This window comes from Oryzias latipes, chromosome 17 (assembly GCF_053564925.1).
Source record: "Oryzias latipes strain Hd-rR chromosome 17, Olatipes_Hd-rR_3.1".
Classification (NCBI taxonomy): domain Eukaryota; kingdom Metazoa; phylum Chordata; class Actinopteri; order Beloniformes; family Adrianichthyidae; genus Oryzias; species Oryzias latipes.
Genome location: NC_136253.1, coordinates 11,799,972 through 11,818,218, shown reverse-complemented (window position 1 = coordinate 11,818,218; position 18,247 = coordinate 11,799,972). Strand labels below are relative to the sequence as shown.

The following is an 18,247-nucleotide window of genomic DNA, read 5'->3' as shown; positions in this document are numbered from 1 at the left end:
TCAAGCAGTGTCTCCCTTTGAAGAGTGCCAACACCTCTGACCATCTGTGAACTGCATGTAATGTGTGAAAATCACACTAAGAGCAAAGTCAACAGATGGAATTTCACAAAAAGAAGAAGGAAACTGTAGATTGCAGAAAACTTCCAACATTTAAGCCATTAAAAGGATTTTTCACAAACAAAAAGATACAAATTTCTTTTTGTCCAGGATCAGCTATAAATTCCAAAAAAATATGATCACAGAACTAAAGCAAATCCGATGAAACTGATGAAGACAAAGACAGGGGGTATGTGGACTCCCAGTCCACTTAACCCCCCCCCCCCAAAGGAAGGCTCTGAGTGCATTTCCATGAGATACTCATTTGTCAAGACTTAGTCCTGGAGGAAAACCTCGTCGCCATCACAGCCTGACAGACAGGCTCTTGTGATAAAGTTCAGTGACAGAGCGGTAAGGAGAAGGGGATCACAAAGCAGTGAGGTCCCTTCACCACACTCACCCTGAGGTTGATAAATGTGTTGTTTTAATAAAAATGTCACTGCTGGACTTACTGTAAAGGGTTTGTATAAATTATCTGAGCAGTGATTTATCACCTTCAGCTCTGACCGTTTTCTCTTCAGTGTCACCGGAATGTCTCACTTCCTCCACGTTCTGCCGGCTGTTTGGGCTTCAATTCGATGAGGGATTTGACTTTTCTTAAATGTTGGGTTGTTAAACATTAATGTTATTTAATGTTTGATTATTTTGTTTTCTAAAACACAGAGCTATTATAAATCTATTTTTAAATCATTGGCAATAATAAGCTTAAAGTTTTCAAAAATTGAAGCAGTTGATTTATCCTTTTCACAAAATTAAAAATCATGAGTTTTTTTAACTTCATTGAAAAGTAGCCACAAACAGAAACTTGTGTGTTTTGTTGTTTATTTTCTGTCAATTACAAATTCTTAAATATGACAGAGCTTGAGGGCCAGATTACAAAACTTTTTTGTAAAGGTTTTTTATTTTATTTATGACTTTAAAAGTCATCGGCTAAATGTATTAATTATTCTCGTAAATGTATTAGATTTCAAGACGTAAATTTATGATTTTTTAAACACAAATTTACGAATAAAAATTTTAAAACAAATGTAGGAAAAAAACGTAATACATTTCTGAGATTTAACGTTGGAAATTTACGACTTTAAATCTCATAGATTCATCACTTTAAATCTCGTAAATTTACGATGCGTAAAAGAAGTACATTTACGACTTTATATCTCTTATTTTGACTTTTTTATGGTGACTCTAAAACGCCCTCGTACTTAAACAGCCACTCTGATAAAGTGTTACATTTTTCTGATGATGATGTAGGACATATATAAAGAAAATAATCTAAAAACTGTATTGAATTTTTCTTTTATTCGAATTGAAAGAATGTATTTGTGATGAGGAAAATACGAAAATATGATGCAACCACTTGTTGACGACTACGTTGAGGTATAGTTTTTTCTTACTAAAGGGCACACCTGAGTATAATTCCGGTCCTTGGGCAATCTATGCAAAAAAAATAAATCACTGCTTACCCTTCGAAAAATACAGTACGTCAGATGCTGCTCGCCATTTTTGTTGCACCGCTAATGTTAGCTAGGGGTTGTGAGGGTCTGTAGGCTAGCAGGAGAGCATAAAAACAGTTATGGGGGACAGGAAGGGGGGCGGGGATGGTTTGTGTCAGTAGTCACGCCCACAACTCAAAGATGAATTTCTGATGAAGGACTGCTGCTCTACAGACACTATGTCCTAGAAAACGACACGGTTATTTGGATTTTGGCTAAAAACTGCGTAATAATACTTAAAAGACCACTGGGAAAAATGTCCTTGTTTGTTGTTTAATTAATTAAAAGTACTATAAAAATAAAGTTGTTTTTTTGTTTTGTTTAAAAAATTAAGCTTTGGTTGAGTTTCCCCCTGTCGTTTTTGCTGTTTGAACGCAGCCCGCTCCACATGTACACACAAACGGAAAGTGCTTGTGGGTAATTAGTGGCTGGGAGCCGTTTGGTGGCTGAGTTGTGTTGATGCAGCTCTGCAGACTTTTCAAACAGGCAGACGTTACAACAAACACGCAGGGCCTCGTTTGGCTCGACACGAATCAGAAGCATTCATTGTACGTCGGCTTTGTAGGGAACTGCTTAAGAAAGAAAAATGTAATTACAGCTTCCACCTACAAGCCGCGTGCGTCTGACGCTGAAGGCGCCTTCACCCCCCCACGGCTCAGATGCCTCTGCTCTCCTCTGTCAGACTCTAAATATCACACATTAATAATGCAGAGGGTGTTGGTTCTAAAGTTTCGGCTCGGATGGGCAGCTAACAATGGCGAGGCGGCGGGCTCAGGAGGGAGGGGGCTTCACCTTCAGCTCATTTGAAACAGAAAATGAGGCTCAGATTTGGTTGTGGCTTCCAAGAGAATAAATATAATTACAGCTCACGTGACACAGCTTTGTTGTCTTTGCACGATACGTTTGTTAAAACAAAAAAAAGTAGGAAATACGGACAATTCGTGGAAGAATGCATGATGCACAGAGAGCAGAAGAGCTCCACTGTCAGCAGGAGCATTAAAGTTTCATGTGATGAAAAATATTCTCAGAAATACTGCAGAGGTTCTGCACCACATCTGCAAGAGAATGGGCTCTCTTTGGTGTAAAGTCAATTTGTGTTATTCATAAGTCTGTTTCATTGAATCTCATGATTCTCTTCAGCAATTTTAAAATACAAAAATCAAGCTCTGCTCCGGATCTCAGAGTTATCATCTGCTTCTTCTCTCACCGAGTTGGTTCCCAGAACCTGCAGGTCGGGCTCTCTGGACTCCAGCAGCTTGGCGACCATGTGCAGGAAACTCTCCACGAAGGGTTTGATGCTCTGGGAGTGGCACGCCATCAGCAGCTGGTCCAGAGCCTCCATGGCGATCACCACGTACCTGCAAAAAAGGTCACGCTGAAACTGGACTTTGATTTCAACCATCTGTTTAATCCTGAACCTCTGATGTCAGGACATTTTCGGCTGTAAGGAGCCAAGCAGGCCTGAAGGGCCGTACCACAATTGTGTTTTCTAAGTGAAAGTAATCGTCAGTCTGTAGGAAAACAAAGACTTCCTTAATTCATCAAGATGTTCAAGAAGACTGTTTTTGGGTGTAAAGGCACTGCTGGGTCATTTCTTGATTTCAAAAGATATTTACAGCAGGTAGCAGTGGATGCAGTTTATTTTTTCAATAAATAAACAAACATTTCCTGAAATGTTTCATAATTATCAATAGTTAAAACAGAACTAATCATACAAGTAAAGCTCATCTATGTTCTTTATTCAGCTGCAGAAGATTTGATATTTATATAGCGCCCCCTGCAGATGAAGGATGACAGCTATAAGACAGTTGAGGGTTGGGCAGAAAAAGGCTCTTAAACGTGTGGGTTCTGTCGTCATTTTAAAAAAGATCTAATTTAGCACTAAAACTGTCACAATTGAATACATTTAGTTTAAAAAGCTGCATTTTCTAATTATCTAATGTATTTTCAGCTTCTAAAGTGTGTTTATTTTTTTGGAAAGCCACACAGAATGAAATCATTTCCTTTTTGTTTACATGCTTTTAATCTTTAAATCAATAATGACTCCCAAGTAACCTCAAACGGAGCCGTTTAGCATAATCATTTTAACATTCATGTTGCAGAAACAAGCTGCTCTTTATCAGAGCTCCGTTCCTTCCCATCAGTTTCTGTCTCTGAAGGTCAACCTTCTGCTTGGAGTATTTGCTCTCCTGCAGACAAGCGCCCCCGGGTTCTCTTTGGCTTGGAGCGGAAACATATTGATTATCTGTGCGAGGGCATAAATTATGGAGGGAGTTTCAGCCGCATGGCGGGCTGGGAGGTGCAGCGGCACTCACCCGTATCGGTGTCGTACCACGTCTCTGCTCAGCCTCTCGGCCAGGTAGGCTCCGATCCGGTCCAGCTTCTCCGGAGCCGACACGGCGTAGAAGGTCAGCTTCTCCATGTCGGACTTGCTGAGGCCATCCTGATACGAGGCAAAGCGGGACCCATTAGGGTGGGGGGAAAAAGAAATGTACCAACGACTGAAACGAGCATTTGCAGCCTGCAGTGGTTCAGATTCTCTCTACAGCAGCTGAAACATGGAGTCAGAACGGGGAGAAGAGAAAGAGTGCTGCACCCTTTGGTGGAGGACGTGTAATGATGTGGGGCAACATCTTCTTCACTTAAAAACCCAACTCGTCCCAAATGAAAACAACCTTAGGGCATCAAATACTTGGGATGGGTACTGTTTGGACATGATCCAGTGCTGAACCAGTACTTTTCAAATGGTTCCTGTGCCTAAATGGTGCTCGAACCGCCACGATGTCTGTCCTTTTTTTGGAGCATTGCACACTAAACTCATGTCCATCAGGTGGCTGCATTAGAGTCTTTTGCTGTGAAGTACAGCTTTGCCTTCTGCTCCACCCACCCTCACAATCACTGGAAACGTTAAAAACAACAATGATTAACATGTCGGAAATAAAGCATGGAAATCTGCATTTTTCCTCAGTACTGGTAGTACTGTTTACGTTTGTACCATTACCAGCTTGGCACTGATGGGTTTAAAAAAAAAGAAGTAAAAATAAATAAAATAGGAGGACTAATGAATAAAAACTGCAAAATAAAAGCTCCAAAAATACACAAAGCTCTTTAAAATGGCTTAAAAATAGTCTGATAAAGTAGCTGAAGTGAACAATTGCTTCTAAATCATTTACCTGGACTTTAATATTTAAAAACAATGAATTTTTAAGGACAGAGTATTATCCAAGTCGCTGAGTTATTAAAAGTTTTGAACCATCCATCTACTGAGTGTTTTCAGAAGATCTTAAATCTCGAAGAGGGCAACATTTTTGGTGATTCATTCTATAGGAACATAAATCAATCTGACATTTTAAAAACATAAAAACAGCAAAAATGAAACTAATGGAGGCGGCTGGAGGTTTTTTATACTGGATTGATGGTAAGAGCAGCTGAAAAAGTGTAGTTAAACAAACAGAATGAAGTGTGAAGGTTTCTCAGAGGACACACAGGACAGACTGATCGATTTCTTGAGACAGGGAGATGAGAGCAAACAGTCACTCCCGGATCTCCAGGATCCCCACACTTCCTCTACAGAACGACGGTCAACAGCAGAGCTGTGGAAAAACTTGAAGCCATGATCTTCACCAGAAGGACAGCTGCAGACTTTGAAATATTAAAAATATATGATTTATAACCCAACATAGAACACCAACTCTCAATGACACACATGATTACAATGTCTCTGAGCAGGGACAAGATTTATGCTGCGTTCACACCGAACCCAGGGACGGCCCGTGTGCAGACGCAGTGAGAAGTCCCGTGGCGTGATTTGAGCGTCGGGTGTGGTGCGATGGTCTGGTGGCTGGGATTTCCAAGCAGGGCGACAATGTGGCGCAGCTAAAGTTCTGTCAAGATCCTCTGTGTCTGTCATGCATTGTATACGATAGGCATGTCCAAAGTCTGGCCCGTGGGGGAAATGCGGCTGGTGTTCAAAATCCTACCGTCCTGTCATGAAATCGATAAAATGTCCAAGAAATCTGTTTTTGCCTATTAAGACACGGCAGAGTCATTTCTTTATTTAAAAAGATATTAACAGGAGGTAGCAGTGGTTGCAGTTCATTTCTTTTTATAAACACATTTTAAGAACTGTGTGTACTATCTTTCTGATTGTGATTGGCTAAATTTCGTTATAAGCCGTGGGTAACCTGTGGCCACATCCATCATGGGAAACTTCTGTGACACTCCGTAGGCCTTTTTCTTAAATGAACAGATTTGTTTCTTTGATCAAAAATACAGCATTTTATACGTTTTAAATAAGATAACTATTTGTGTTATTTTCCTGTTCACATGGTTTTTCATTTTAGAATTTTACTAATGAATAATATGCAACATTTCATATGAACCCAGATTTAACGTTGACAAAAACTTTTGTTTCCAGACTGACATTTTTTTTTTACATATTTTCTTTCTGGTCCTCAAATCTGAATGTTACAGTAATTTAGGTAAAAATGTATTTAGATGTGGTTCGGTAGGTCCCCCAGAACATTTTTGGACAACATTCCAGCAGTGAATTCGCCATGCGTCTAAACAGAGGTAGTGACTTGCGTTTTGTGTAAAAGCATCATCACATGTTCCTCCTCAAGATTGCTACACTGACAGGACGACACATCAAGTCTGTTCAGTTGTTATCCAGCAGCTCCATTCATTTGATTGTTCTGATCACATGGTCTTCACTTTAGCTAAACCAAACCACATCAGCTCTCTTCTAAGAAAAGCTGAACAATAGAGATTTAGAGATTTTTGATCTGAACTAAAGTGGAAAAACAGAACCGCTGATGTGAGTTCACCTCTTCGGCGCATAAAATAACAAAACTGAGCCAAAACGTCTGAAGTGGGGCATCAATTTGAAAGCAGGACAGTCAGACTTGGGTGGCTGTGAGGGAATTCTCCCTGCTCATCAATTCCCTCACTGTTGAGGAGACAAACTGGGAGGAAGAGCTGCGTTAATGTCATTTAAATCTGCTATGACCCGATTCTATCTGAAACCCAGTTTTCCGGCGCCTTCGCAGCCTTCGCCCGTCCTTTTCCCATTCCATCAGAGCCGCTGCTGCCAAATAACCTTGTTTCAAATGGCGCCTCTCATTTGTCTCCATTTGCAACATTTGATTTTGTTTTAAGGTCGGACTCTGACCGATCCGGACAGTGAGATGAGCTGGGAGGCCCAATCTGGCCGTAATGAGGAATTAAAATGGCCGGTGGATCTTGTCACTTTCATTTTGGTTGAACGGCGTGACGCGTGCCAGCACTCACTTTAGGGTCCTCGGGGAAGATGTTGTCCACCAGGCGTTTGTACCTCGGCCTCAGCGGCCCGCAGCAGCCACAGACGCCTGCAGGAACACAGAACATCCAATCATTAGAAGACGTTGACAAACCTGCACGGACGAGGTCTTTAAGTAACCTGCAAAAAATATCAAGGTCATAGATCAGCCGCGGTGCAAAGGTAAGGCGGTCGACCGCTAATCAGAAGATTTCAGGTTTGGTTCCCGCCTTGCCCGCCTGTGCATCGGAGTGTCCTTGGAAAATACACTGAACCCCTTATTGATCCTAGTGTTTATAGGTTGGCGCTAGTGTTTGGCAGGGAAACCGCCATTAGTGTGTGGATGGGACAGTGACCGTAAAGCGCTTTGGGCTTTTAAGGAAAGAAAAAAAGTGTTATGTAAGTATATGTCATTCACAATTTACGCTTTGTGAGCCTATAGAACGAAAAAGTTCATGCAAATTCTAGGGGCATGCTGTGGGCGACAGGTCGTATTGACCACTTAAACAAAACGTCAGGGTAAGTAAGGGTGAAGTAGGCGTGTTGCAGGAACGTCGTACACATTTTTCATGTATTCAATCCTCCCAAATCCTATGGATTTAGGGCTGTTTACATGATAAATACACTGCCTGCGTGCAGTCTGACAGTTAGAAATGAAGAAATTAGACAATCGTTTTGTGTGGACATCCTTTTGGTACTTGTATATCAAGTCCACACCCCGTGCATCCAGCATTTATGCATCATTATTACAGGTCCAGTACTCACACCTTACCAATGACTAGAGTGAGGACAGTATACGCCATCATCAAACATACTTACTTACCACATCATCTCTCTTGAGTTTACCGTAAAAGCCTCAAGAACACTGCATTCTGCAGCCCCTCCCCTCTACCACCCTACACGGGTCCGGACAACCCAAACACATGCAGCACCCAAACGGGTCAACCCGCACCGTACAAGTGCTTGAGACTAAGGCTTTACACTTCAACTAAGACAAGTTACAATCACACTTTTTGTTCAGTTTCATTGGTGTTTAGATTCATTTTGTTGTGAAAGGGAGAGTTTCTGGACTTTAAGACTTCCATTTGCTTTGATGAAGGAGCAACAGTTGAATCTACGTCTAAAATCTAGAAAAAAAGAAGGTGGTTCCAGAAGGAGCAATGATATCCATCTTAAGGATAATTGTCTGTATTTGCAGCCCGAGCACAGAACTCCTTCCTAGCTGTCAGCAGCACGCCGTCTGTGAAATGTCGATGTTTTGGAGTGTGAAGGAGCAGCAGACAAGCAGCACAAAGGTCACTGCAGCTTTCAGCTTTGCTGACAGACGATCGAAGTGGCAAACCATTTAGCCTCTGAGACGCAGCTGCATGCTATGAAAATCCTACAAATAAACACAGAAGTTTTGAATGGTCTGTAGTGGAGATTTGTTACCAGGAAACTGAACTAAAATAATAAAATTCTGGTTTTCTTTGTGCTGTTCTGTGTGGTGAGGTCTTTATTCTAAAACAGAAATTTTCTTTACTAACATCTAAAGGCTTAAATTAAAATGCTGAGGCTTAACGTTACGTTTTGAACAGAATTCATGAGTATTCTTATTTATTTATTTATTTATTTTTTACTAGAATGGGAAGCAGAGTTGAAAAATTGTTTGGTTTTAATAGAGCTCATATTCCGGTTGGCCTGCCTGACTCCGATTCTCGTCTTTGGTCTGCGACGTTAGACGTCGACAGGTAGGTTTGATTTTAGGATAACAATCAACAGAAGATGGACAGACGGTTGGTTCTGTGTGGGGGATTTGGGTCTTTGGGCTCAGAGGTCGCCTCTCTAGACTTGAAAATCTAAATGATTCACTTCAAGCACAACCATCTTCACCATCCATCGTTTTAAACCTTTTTATGGTTTTCCTCCAACTACTTCCAATTTAATTCCAACTCCTTGACCGTTTCTGCAACTAATGTAATTCCAACCAATTCTGAAAAACAGCTTTGTATATTAGCTATGCGTCGATAAGAAATACTTAATTTAATGTTGATAGCGTCTCAAATCAGCGCAAATCTGCTTTTTTCCACTTAAGAATCCAGTGGAATTGCATTAATTGCGTAAACGGTTGAAAGTTATGGAGCTGAAAGAACGTCAACACCAGACTTAAAGTCCGGTCTTCAAAGGGTTAAAATAAATCAAGGCAGACTTGATTTTGTGAGGACCCCTTTAATAGTCAAACAATGTACACTGCCTTGCCTTCTTTGGGTTTTAAGGGGTCTCAGTTTCATCTTTAAGCAGATGTTCCAGTATTTTTGGTGTTCAGTTTCCCAGTTGCATGCTCAGCATGAAGTTGTTGATCACTGATACAGACCATTATAAAACACCATCAGAATAATTTGAACTCAGAGTCATTTGGACTAAATTGGTTTCTTTATCTTGATTCTACTGAATGTTTTTTAGCGTTATTTGCGTGAAACCATGAGATGACTTCTGTTATGGTCAGCATTTTAATAACAAGAAACTGAAGTAATTTAAAGCATAAAAAACAGCTGAAATAAGCTCAAAATGTGTGTGAGATGTTTTTACTTGAATGTACTGTAGTGTACTATAGTTAGGTTTTCGAAAATTCACTTTGAACTCAGAAGTGATAAGTATTTCCTCAAAACTTTAGTAAAAAGCTTAGTCTATAGAAACAGAGTTTGATTGGTTGTTTTAGGGTAAAATAATTTCATACTTAACAGTATCCAAAAATAATTTATATCCAACAAACCCTTTTTTTTTTAAATGGTAAAAGGAAACAAAAAGTCAAATAGTAAATCAAGCTAAATTCTTTTCTCCTTCAAGGATTTCAACTTTCCTTCCATCACACTTGTTGCCTGTTTAACATCATCTGAAAGGCTGGGAACTTCATTTCCCAGATGCCCCTGCTCACCCCATTAGGGGGGACTTGCATAAAAGCCCGTCAGGTGGCGAGAGGTCACCTCAATATCTCTGCAGTTTATTTTTCCAGCGAGCGGCTCTGCAGGTTGATGGGGGCCCTCGAAGCGTGAAGATTAATCAACTTCGCTGCAGGTCAGATTGGGAGGCGGTTGTCAAGGCAACCACTCCACTGCAAAAACTCCCATCATGGATCATGCTACTACTCTGCTGCAGTCAAAGCGCCTCGAACACGACAGCACAACTCTGCGTCTTTCACTTTTGGCAGTTTTTAACGAAGAAAACCGAAGCATTTCTCAGTCAGAAGGATCATTAACATTAATATTTGATCTTCAACTGATCATCAGTGACTAACTTCAGCAGGAGATTAAATTGATGCAGTGTTTGATCCATGTTTTCTAGTGTTAATTTGATGTTCCGAGGCTGAAAATGAAATAAAACGCTGGAACTCACAAATTGTCTGTCACACACGAAACAGCCTCACAGTGAAATGTTCAGCAAGAAGACGTTTTCAAGGATTTTTTTAAAATAAAACGTTTTATGTTACAATAGTTTTATGTGTAACTGATGTTTTATGACCATGTATGTGTTTGCGTAGTGATGCTGACAACTTCAAATGAGACCCTTATGTTGAGGATCAAATTGAATTGCTACCTTAAAATGAGGATAAATAAGTCGACCAAAGTTAAGTTTGTTGCTAGCATTTCGGAGCTGCTGCCAATTCACAGAGGAGGTCAACTCCACGTGCCGCTCGGTTTTCTTTTATCTGTTTTTTTTTTCCAGTCCTCACACTGAAAGCACACGCAAACACACACACAAACAGCAGATGAAGACACTCCGAAGGTCCTCTGGGACCAGAACCAGGTCGGCTCAAGGACCGGGCTGCAGACAGTACCGCCATGACAGCCGGCTATTTTCTGCCTCATTAGTTCAGCATCTTCAGGGGAAAAATGAAATGACTTCACGGGGATTTGTCTTTCAGTTTCTGCCAGTCTGGAGGCGAATCCCTGAAGGAAGACGCCATGAATTCAATCCAGCAAAATGATCACAAGCAAAGAGCGGGTCCAGTCATTCTACCGTTAGCCTTCCAGAAAGGTGAGGAAGTCCAGACAAATTACCTTCGACTTCAATCCCTTTGAAGAAACATGTAGTCTGCCATTTATGTGGACTAATTTGAGCACTAATTAAATCATTCATCACCTATGATGTCACGATGAAGTCAATATTGTGTAGAACTTCATGTCGACTCATTAGCTTAATTGCTGACAAATTGGTGTCAGTCTTAATGAGCGCCGCAGATGAGATGAGACGGCCAATTGTGACGCATTTTCACTTATCCTTCAGTGAAATATGATCCATGAGGGAAAAGAAAAATAACTTTCAAATCTAAAAATTGCTAAAAAACTTTATTGGTTTATTTTAAGATGTTTGAATGGTGCTGTGGGATAAAGACACTATCTAAAGCTCCTTTCGTAATTGATTTAGACGTGTAATCTTGGCTATGGTGGATTGGAAAACAAACAGCATCTGTTTGAACTACTTGTAGCTCAGAATCTAAATTTGTCTTCAGGCAGCTTCCTTTAGCGGTTTCCACAGTAAATCGTCGGCCTCCATCTATCCCCATCATCTCCGTCCTCCTCGCTCAAACCAACCACCATCATGTCCTGCTAAACATCATCTATGAACCTCCTCCATGGTCTGTAAGACCTTGACCAACATCAAAACTGCTTCCCTCTAAATATGTCCAAACCATTTCTGCTTTCCTGTATTTGTCTCTAGAACAGCGGTGCCCAAATCCAGGCTTTGAGGGCTGGCCTCATGCTAGCTTTAAGAAACCCAGCCTTATCTGCTGTTGATTACCTGTTCAGGTGTGTTTAGCTACTTAGCAGCTTCATTAGCAGGATGGTTGGAAAACATGTAGGACACCGGCCCTCGAGGCCTGGATTTGGGCATCTAAAATGACCTGTTCCTCTGATGGATTCATTCCTGATTCATCCTCATCACTCTCAGTTAACTTCAACATCTCCAGTTCCACCTCCATCAATGATCTCTAACTAAAGCCTTAAGGTGTGTTCACACTGAACGCGATTCGAGGGTCTGGGGGAGTAGTATCAATGTTAAGTCATGGTACAGATGTAATTTGAGGTCTTGCGGCGCGATACGAGCGACAGGCACAGCGCGGTGGTCTGGCAGCATTGCGATTTGAGTGATGCAACGCAATTCGCCAGAGTTCAAATGTTTGAACTTTGGCAAGGTCACTGTGTTAGGTCAACCAATCAGGGACCACACAGACAATGTCAGGGATTCAGCTTTGGGGATGTGACATCTTGAGTGACTCAATCAGCGGATAGAATACACATTCAATATGGCGGATCAATCCAATAGTTCTCCTGAACTATCCATCCGTTCATTTTCTTAACCCGCCGTATCCCTCTCTGGGCCACTGGGTCACCAGTGGGCACTTTATGCCATCAAGAAGATCATACTTTCACCACAAAACCTTTTTAATTTTGCTAAAAAAAGTGTGAAAATATTTGATCTTCAACCATTAAGTCCTGGAGCATCAGACTGACAGATGGAACATCCACCATCAGGTGTTTCTGCTGTTGTTGTGATCAGCCGTCGTTTGTTTGTATGGAGCAGATTCAAATCACAGTCAAATGCATCCCGGCTGTGAGGATAACCACCCTTATACTGTTATGTAGGAGATGTATCAGCCCTAGTCTGTAGCTGTAGATGGGCTACTGTGTACCACGCTGAGATGGAGGTGAACATGCGGCGAACAGCGTGCACGTCCCCTGAGAAATTACACTCAAGCACAAACAACAGCTAATCTGGCCCCTAAAGACCAATAGAGAAGATCAGACGCATCATTTGCCTGCAGCCAAGCAGCAATTTCAGGAAAGAATTCCAACTAATGGGTCATGGGTAGGAATCATTCCAGAAACTGAGATGCAAGACATAGGCCAAGGACCATGAGGAACAGAGGACGTCAACAGGAGGTCCATTCTTCATTAAAATGTCTCAGTAAATCTGAGGAGGGTTGGAGGCCAACATCCCAGCATTCAATGCTGTTAGGGGCCAACTCGACACACTGCAGCTCATAAAACAAATTACTAAAGGTTTCTTCTTCTAAAACACAGTTTGGAGATTTATTGACTGTCAGGGGAACTAAAAGAAGAACTTCAGATTTAATTCCATAAAGAAAGTTTTCTAAGTTTAACAAAGTAAAAATTAAAATAAGCAGCTTTTGATCAAACTACTGCCATTCAAAACGAGCCCAAGCTTTTGGTTTTTATTTTACTGTTTTTATATACCTAAATGAGTATAAATGAAGGGCTATCTTTGACAGCTGTTTTAACTTTGACGAACTAACTGACAATCTTGTCAAAATGAGCTTTTATCACTAGAGTCATTTAGCTAAAGCTAAACTTTCTTGAGCTGCAGTGACCTTGAAACACAAATCCACGCCCTGATTACCTCTCAGATTATTGTAAGCCTGGTACTTATTCATTGTTCTCCACATCACAATAATCACTAAAGCAATTAAACTACAGTTTTGACACAATCAAACCTAAATGAAATAATTATGATGCAAAGAAAAGCAGTGTTGTGTGTCCGTTATGCAACATTTTACCCTAGGAATAGGTTAGGCAGTGTTGTGTTTTGTTATGGAACACTTCAAAATAAAGTAGAGCTGGGCGATATGGCCAAAAACTAAAATCTCAGATTTTTTCATTCCAAATTTGATTTTCAATTTTAATCGTTTTTTTCTCTCTCTCTGCTCTTATTAATTACAAATGATGGAATATATTTCACAAAAACTTTTATTTTAACCTCTCTTTCGGAAATTGGATCTAACACAAAGTTCAACTAAATACGAAGCTGTAAAGATGTTAGTAGAACAATGCAGCAGATGTTTTAGGAGCTACCGCTAGCGTAAGCATCTCATAAAGATAAGATACTAGAACGCACTCGGCAGAGCTTTTCTGGTAGCAACGGCTTTAAATCGGATTTTGCTGCGTGTGCTTTGATGCTGCAAGTTTGAAATCACATCCACAGTGACCAAAATCTCATTTTTCACTCACCAGCCAAGTTAGATAAAAAATAAGAAAAAAACTACCAACCAAACCAATCCTAGCTCTCTGCTTTTGTTGATTTCAGGCCGTCTATGAAATGTTTTACTTTCAATCATAAAGGAGTCGTTTCTGTTTTCTTGCTGAAAAACTTCCCAATAAAAAGAAAGGGGGGGGGGGGGGGGGGATCAGTCAGTCACCTGTAGTCTGAACCAACTGTAGTCAAATTTAAACCTGCTGAGAAAACAAGGACAGATTTAGAGAAAAGGCTTTTTTCTTAAGTCTTTGTATTTTTAATCGTTCTTAATTTTTGTTTTTAATTTGCTCCATTTTTAATTGTCTCTTTATCATCTCTTGTTGTACGGCCCTCTGGTTTCCTGATGACATTGTTGCTAAATAAATGAAGCTTAATTTGTTTCTTTATTCAAATTAATGTAACTGAAAAGAAAGTCCTGCAAATATTTTCAGCTGAATGCTGCATCAACACTGCGAAAAAAGTTAATGATTTTATCCTTATTTTCCGCAATGTTCTGCATTTTAATTTTAAGTTTTAGTCAAAGTTTGGATTGTGGAGAAAAATCTAGAAAAGAAAAATGAATTTTTTTGGACTGAAATAGGAACTTCTGACCTCATATTCACATTTTATCAGTGTATAAAAGTGTATAAATTCAGATCCCTATTTTTACTTTTCAAAATAAGACTCCACTTCTTGTGTCTATATTTACTTCATTCTGGGTTGACTTTTTTGTCAAACATGTATCCGGCTGAAGGCTTGTGGACAGTTTTTTCTAAATCCTGTTCATGTTTTTTTTTTACTTGGAGAAGATGGATGGACATACCGGCGCTCAGCAGACCTTGGCGGTTGGAGGCTCGGTTGTAGTTGAAGGTCCCATCGGCCTCTGTTCGAGGCACCTGCCTGTATCTCCTCAGGATCCCCCTCCTCACAGTGACACAAAAAGATGGCATGACCCAAGGAAGGCTCCTCTACCCCCCAAAATAAAAGTCCTAACAGAGTCTGTGGAAATCTTTTTAGTCCAAATGATTTTTCTCCAGGAAAATCCACCTTGAACAAGTTCCAGTGACGTAATCTGCAAGCTCGCCAGGTGAGACAAACCAAAAAGCTCCCTGGTGCATGTTTTTAGAGGCCGATTCCACGCGTCATCCTTGATGGACAACCCGTTTACCCAATGAGCGCATTTCTAGGACATCTCTCGTTCTGACAGGGAAGTCGAGCGCAGGGACTCGGGTTACTAGCTCCTGTGCTCACAGGAAAATGTGACCAGACTCTCAGATAAACCTGGACACAAAGGAGCCTTCAGAGGCTGTACGGTGCAGCCGTGTTTCACCAAAGAGGTGGAGGTCCTGCTGCTCATGAACCTGCACCTAGGAAAAAAAGACGTAAACATCATCGATGGCGCGTTCTAGTTTGAATTGATTTTTTGATTTTTCGAGCCCAAACGTTCTGCAGCAGAATAAAAAGCCATGCCGGAAGAAGCATTTTTATTTTTCTTCTTCATAAAGTTGCTCTAAAAAGAATTCCCACCAAAAGTCAGCCACCAGAGCTCCTTAAAAACCAGACTGTTAGTGTCGCCATGGAAACAACTCACAACTGGGGTACATCTAATGAATGGATCACCTTTTTCAAAATAAAATATCCAATTTTTGCAAAAGGAAACCGATTTCAATCATAACAAGATATACGTTTATTCTTTTGAGGAAAAAGCAAATATGTTTTAAGTGTTTTGATTCATTTTAAGGTACAAAGTTTGATGATTGACTTGAGTCTAGAAACCACCAACATGGATTGCAAAATCCCACCTCAACAAATAGAATTGAAGGTCTGAAAGGAGAACATGACAGAAGCAAAGCTCTCCTCCACTGCTGCTCGAACGTGGAGGAAAATGAAACGTGAGCTCGCAGGTGAGCCGTCACTCACCACGCCACAGTCAATCCCGCCCCCTGCAGAGCCCTGCGCTTTCATCTACCACCCAGAACATCTCCACAACATCATCTACAAGATTAAAGATGGTTGCTGGCCCCCGCTGATTAATTCCTTGGCCTTTGACAAGAACGCCGAGACGTGACAACATCATCCCGCTGTGTCCTTGTTCAGCAGCACAGTGCGGGTCAGAGACCGTGAGCAGACTGTCAACATCACTCTGATTGGGTATTTGTTCGCCCTTGAAGAGACCTGGAGATAGACCCTCCTTGACATGCTGTTTGAGGAGCAGAGATAACCTCGCTGCATTCTGGGAGCTCTTGACAAACAAAAAAGGTTTATTGCAGACATTATCCAATTAAAAAAAAGGAATTTATTGTGTGATGATTGATTAAGGAAATTATTCATAAGAAAGTGATGTTGACTTCAAATCTTTGTATAATCAAAGGAACGAAGAGCCTCAGGAAGGGTTGACCCGTGCAGGTGCTGGGGGTTTTTGGGTTGTCTGACGTTCCCGTTAGGCTCCCTCAGCCAGCTCTATAGACTTCATGAAAACAGAATGCATTGTTGTGGATGTGGCAGATTTATTGGGAAGTTTTTATAACACTACCAGTTAGTAAGGTGCAAACACCTCCCCCTTACTGACCGTGAACTTAATGTGTAAATGCCTGTAAGACGTTCACATAACTACGATCCGATTGACTCATTTCCTTATTTCTAACTGTCAAGCTGCATGAAACAGCAAGGACTACGCACTTCTCACGCGAACAGCACTTACAGACCCCTTGCACATTCTGCAGGATTTAAGGGGCTCCAAAAAAGTAGGGACGTCAAATTATTTAGTTAATCGCTATAAAATTGTTAGACTTTTTTTGAAATCACATTGATTTAATTTTTGATCTATAAATATCGTTGTTCTCAGATATAAAAGATAAGGGTCCGACTGTTTACTTGCATGACATTTTATTTGAAATCAACCGAAAACTATAACTGCTGTAGTCCTAAAAAATATTTAAAAGAATTCTGGAAAAAAAAATTATTACAAAAAAAAAAAAAAAAAAAATCACAGCGAGGTTGACAAAGTTGACCACACCCACAGCGTCCAGCAGGTCACCCACAGACACTTTCTGCCTGATATTATTGTTGTGAGGATTGACTCAGAAATAAACAAATAAATAAACAGTTCATACTGGTCAATAAAAAAACATCCAGTGTTTTGCTCTATGATATTTGTGGATAAAGCCAGTAGGAAGACCAACACAATGCATTCAGTCATCTTCTAAACCCGTTTATCTCCCTTTCGGGGTCATGGGGCTGCAGGAGCCAATCCCGGCCACTTTCGTAGGGCCACAATCCCACACCCATGCACACTAACACACACACCTAAGGACAATTTACAGTAAGCAATGAATCTATGAAGCATGCTGACGGTGGGAGGAAGTCCTCAGTGTTCGGCAACTGTTGCTGCTTCTAACCTTTAGTGGCTCACCAGCCCCCCTCCTCTAATGCTGCTTATGTCGATGGACTTGCGTTTCATGGTCTTTCCTTGAAAAGCCACTTGTTGTTTAATAAGCCAGATTTTCCGGCATTTTGTAGCATTTCACGACAGCAGGCTGAAAGCGCCACAGACTGAATCGACGACAACTGAAACTGCTTTACGGCAACGTTAACTCCCGTCACAGATAGTGCGGTTGAACTTTTGCCACAAATTTGAATCTCAAATTCATTTTTTTATATGCTTTTTTGCTTCCAAGACATGAACATTTCTTTTCCAAGACTTTACTGAAGATTTCGTTTTTCAAAAACAGTTTGAGAACCTAAAAATTGCATCTTCGGTTTCCAAAACCTTTCCAGGTTTTTCATGACCGAATGAACCCCGTGGGGGGTTTTACTCCTTTAAAATATCAATGGTATTTGGAAAAAGTAAAGATCAGGACAATAAACAAGGGAACTGTATGTTGTTGGGACGTTGGGCTGTTTTGTATTGATGTTTATGATGGCAGGTTTTATTTTGAAAGAAGAAACCTACTGGATACACAGAACTGATCTGGCTCCAATTACTTTGGGGTTCAAGCTCGCCTCAAAGAGAAAACGACAAAGATTCTTCTTAAATCTTCTGGGTTCTTTATCAAGACCAACAGACCAGGAGAAACACAGATAACATGGTTAATGAACCACAACTGATCTAAACCGATCAATAAATGGCTGTTCTTTACAAACAGCTTCAGTACTGTGGGTTTTTTTTAGTGGTTGCTACTGACAGCAACGCTGAAGAGGAAGCACCATCCAAAACAAACATGGCATCTGATCGTTTTCTTTCTGAACTTTATATTTTGCTTGTTTGCATCGAGAGAATATTCATTTTAATTTCATTTTTTCCTTCCTCGGACTAAAGCGGGATAGCAAGACATTAGTCTGGATTATAGAC

General features: G+C 40.7%; 1 protein-coding gene across 11 annotated transcripts in view; it reads right to left on the bottom strand.

Annotated features, from left to right (window-relative positions):
* efr3a (EFR3 homolog A (S. cerevisiae)) overlaps positions 1 to 18,247 on the bottom strand; it is a 113,544-nt gene that overhangs the window by 67,884 nt on the left and 27,413 nt on the right. For 7 of the 11 annotated variants that reach the window (XM_023965572.2, XM_078934422.1, XM_078934424.1 and 4 more), the window contains 3 exons: positions 6,879 to 6,955; positions 3,905 to 4,032; positions 2,797 to 2,947 (listed from right to left, as the gene is read on the bottom strand). In XM_023965572.2, the coding sequence (XP_023821340.1) occupies positions 2,797 to 2,947; positions 3,905 to 4,032; positions 6,879 to 6,955 (356 nt within the window). Of the gene's footprint in view, positions 1 to 2,796; positions 2,948 to 3,904; positions 4,033 to 6,878; positions 6,956 to 14,719; positions 16,877 to 18,247 lie in introns of those variants that run through there. The other 4 variants (XM_078934416.1, XM_078934417.1, XM_078934418.1 and 1 more) reach the window with 1 other exon arrangement.